General features: G+C 55.2%; 1 protein-coding gene across 1 annotated transcript; it reads right to left on the bottom strand.

Moving 5' to 3' along the window:
• Positions 1–80: 80 nt before the first annotated feature.
• On the bottom strand, positions 81–4,009 carry MONBRDRAFT_39394 (uncharacterized protein; the record flags this gene model as incomplete). The annotated part of the gene is made up of 1 exon (XM_001751085.1): positions 81–4,009. A coding segment is annotated over exon 1 (3,672 nt), but the record flags the coding sequence as incomplete, so codon positions are not given.
• Between the last annotated feature and the right edge of the window lie 54 nt (positions 4,010–4,063).

Consider the following 4,063-nt stretch of genomic DNA (forward strand, 5'->3'; position numbering starts at 1 on the left):
AGTCAACGTTCCAATAACAATGCCCAGCGTTAAAGGGGGCAGCGTGTCAACGCTAAAGGTGACATTCTCAACGCCAGCACCGGTGGCGCCGAGGTGGGTCGACAGTGTCAGCTGGGTGCAGGCTGTGTTGAAGGTGAATCCAGCACTAGGGGCACTGCAGGTGATGCCTGAGGGAGAGGTTGAATAAGAGCCGTCATTGTATACGACCACACGGGCAAATGGCATGGTCGGATTTAATACACTCCACTCGGCCAGGTCAAGAAGGTACGGGTGCAATGGCGAGACAATCACAGCAGTCGCAGCTTTCTCAACAACAACCACCGATCCAAGTCCGGACACGTTGGCGCCATTATAACGGTCATTCGTGACCATCGGGACGGGGAATGCGGTTTGGCCAGCAGGGACTTGTGTGACAGTATTATCATCAACAAGGTCTAGGGTCTCGCAGTACACGCCAATGCGCGTACTACTGTCCGCGACCGTGGCAGCGGCGTTAATTAGTAAACTGCCCAAAAGCACACTACCATCGTCTAGATAAGTCACATCTGCATTGGTTTGACGGCGGAAAAGCGCGATGATGGACGTGGCGTCTGGCACAATGTCATATGAACCAGTCCAGGTGCTCGAGTCCACGCTGAAGCCCGAAATTGTGAGGCCGCTGTGTTGCACTGAAAAGCGCACCTGGAAGAGCTCAACTTCGAACGATGTGTTTGCGTAGAGCAAAATTTCATTACTGGTGCCGGCAAACAGCGGCGCCGAAGGAAACACGGCAAACAAATTGTTGGCCACCACACCCAGAGACTGTTGTTTGTACAAGATCATGGTGTCGCTGGTGGCGACCAGTCCAAGTGCAGCCTGTGTCGCCTGAATGCGGATGTTGGTTTCATCAGTACGGTCAAACCATGCTGTTGGAACAGTTAGCACTACCGAGCACACGCCCGAAGTCGATGCCGATACAGTGCAAGACGTTGAGCTGGACTGGAATGCCGGCTCGCCATCAATCTGAATGACGGCTGTGATGAGCGTGTTTGAGATTCGCGTATGGCCGTGAATGCCACTGGCAGTCAATAATACGCGAATGGTTCGATCATCGTAGTACACGGCGTTGGTGGGTAGCGTAATGGCAATGGTGGTGGCGGGCAACAACGGACGACTGAGTGAGACAGAAGGTGTCTTGACTTGACCAACAAAGCCGGCCGCAGAGACAGACGAAGAGAGAGGAAGACTAGCATTGTAGAGGCTTGTGGTGGCGTCAGCGTCAATAGGTGCAGCAAAGAAGGCTGAGCTGATAGAGGGGCTTGATGAGAGGGCCAATTGAACAGGCAGGGTGCCGTAGGAGCTTTGATTAAACGTGGCAGCAATGAGGCCTGAGGGGATGGCGGTAGTTGTACTGGAGGTACTGCTGGTGCTGGAGGTGCTGGAGGTGCTGGAGGTGCTGGAGGTGCTCGAGGTACTGGAAGTACTGCTGGTGCTCGAGGTACTGCTGGTGCTCGAGGTACTGGAGGTGCTGCTGGTACTGGAAGTGCTGGAAGTACTGCTGGTGCTGGAAGTACTGCTGGTGCTGGAAGTACTGCTGGTGCTCGAGGTACTGCTGGTGCTGCTGGTGCTCGAGGTACTGGAGGTGCTGCTCGTGCTGCTGGTGCTCGAGGTGCTGGAAGTACTGCTGGTGCTGGAAGTACTGCTGGTGCTGCTGGTGCTCGAGGTACTGGAGGTGCTGGAGGTACTGCTGGTGCTTGAGGTACTGGAGGTGCTGGAAGTACTGCTGGTGCTGCTGGTACTGCTGGTGCTGGAGGTACTGGAGGTACTGGACGTGCTGGAGATACCGGAGGTGCTGCTTACACACTCACGGTCTTCCGTAGACGTCCCATTGCTGAGGGCCGGACCCTCGCAGACGCTTCGTGCTACGCAACTGTCACTTGCTGCATTGTAATACTCGATCGACCCTCGGCACCCATAATAACAGTATTCCTCGCCTCCCGATCCTGTATTCTGCAGTGGGCGCGGATTGAATCCACCTACGCCTTCGCTAATAAGATTGACCATCGTGCCTTCCACGCTTGACACCGTCGCGTTCAACTCAAAGTTGTACTCATATGGACTGGTCACCGCACCTCCGAAGTACTTCAACTGGTCACTGGCCAGCACCCGCAGAAAAAATAGCACATCAATCGCGGTCGAATCTCCAAGGAGCGGGATGGTCAAGGCCGTGCCTGGCGTGTAGGGGACCGCCACGGCAACCGTCTGAGCACTGCCACCTAGCGCATCAAAGACAGCCAAGCCAGACGCATTGTCAAAGCCTCGCACGACTCGCTCAGCCAGCGAGCTATTGACACTGCCATCTGTCGCTAAGAAAACCAGCCAAGCTTCGACAGCACTGTTGTTGACTTCCTCCAGGCTTGCAGTCAGCACACTGGTGGCGAGTTCTACGCGGCACTCGCCAGCGGTACTGTTCCACCGTTCTACCTCAAAAGAAGGAACAAAAAACATGGACCCCACAAGGATTTGCAGTTGGAAAAGCAAATCAGTGCCCGTAACTACTCCATTACGGTCAGCGTCGAGGCGCCCCTCTAATTCAGCATTTGCTGCAAGAACTGCTGCCACTTGCTGGCCCGTTGCGCTCACAAAATTTGACGGTGCGGTGATGGTGTAAAGGAGTGTAAAGTACGAGTCACCGGCATCAAAGGTACAAGTGCCGTCAGCATCCAGAGGGTGACCACAGGCTCGCCGCGAGCGCGAAGTTGCCGTTGGCGCCCACGCCGCGCGTACGCCAGCGGCCTCACTGCTTCGTCGTCGGCGGGCCACATCTAATTCAAGCACAACAACGCCTGCCACGAACGTACGCGGCGTGCTGCTACCAATATCCTGAGCGGGGACATCTTTGTCCTTCAGTGAGTCAACCTGCCCACTTAAGATGGCAAGCTGGGCAGCAGGGGTGTCCTGGCTGAGTGTCACTTGAAACAACTCAACAGTAGCGCCTTGCAGCGTTGACTGCACAACTCCACTGACTGACAATTCACGGCCATCCACATTGAAAGCAATCTCACCCTCCGCGTAAGACTTGGTCACCCCACCAATGCTCAGACTACCAGCAGTCCACGTCAAGCGCAAATCAAAGGCACCCACATCAGCTCCATTTGTGTTTACCCGAACGGGCAGGGTCAGGGCACTTGGGCCGATAGGAACTTGTAGCGTGAGACTTCCGCTGATGGGACCAAGATCCACATCGCCGGCATCTGGTTCCAGATTGACGTATGGATTGAGGGAGCTGCTTACTGAGCCACTGGGCACTGTGGCGTGGACATGAAGCAAGGCCTCGCCATTATCGATGAGTTGAACTGCACCTGTGACAGAGTCGGCCGCAACAACCATGTTGCTGCTGTTGTCAACACTGAAGGCCAAGAGACCAGGAAGCACCGGGGTACCCGAATACGGCACAACATCACTGAGTTCGGTTGTGTCATTGAAGATGAGGTCGATGCGTTGTCGACAAGCTGTAGCACCCACAACCCCACGGATGGTCAGGGGACTTGCGTCCACGCTGCCACTGCCACCATAGGCAAGCAACGAGTGCAAACCGATGGTGTCAACCACGACCGAGGAATTGGAAATAGTGATCATCACCTCATTGCTCTCGATCATGCCAAAGAGAGCACGCACATTGCCCTCAACAGCATCAGCAGCTTGGATGAGGCCCGAAGATGAGACGGTGGCGCTGGGAAGGAGTGAGGTGGCGCTAATTGCTAGATCGGTCATGGGCACGGGGTTCACGTCGCCGTTGCTCAGGGTCGTCTGTGCAGTCAGTTGAAGATTCTGGTAAATTACATCTCCAGAAGTGCCAAAGTATCGGTACGCTATGCGCTTCTCCGCATTGGTAGATCCAGGGTAACTCGGGGAAGGGTATGAGGCGAGTTGAACGGAGACCGTTTTGACCACGCGCACTTGTACCCAGCCAATCACGCCCGAAAATTCGGCCGTGATATTTGTGAAACCCGTACCAACGGCGGATATGCTGGGCGAGCCCGCAGTATTACGAGCCACAGTGACGACACTGGTATTAGACGAG

This window comes from Monosiga brevicollis, genomic scaffold, assembly GCF_000002865.3.
Source record: "Monosiga brevicollis MX1 MONBRscaffold_184 genomic scaffold, whole genome shotgun sequence".
In the NCBI taxonomy this organism is placed as follows: domain Eukaryota; class Choanoflagellata; order Craspedida; family Salpingoecidae; genus Monosiga; species Monosiga brevicollis.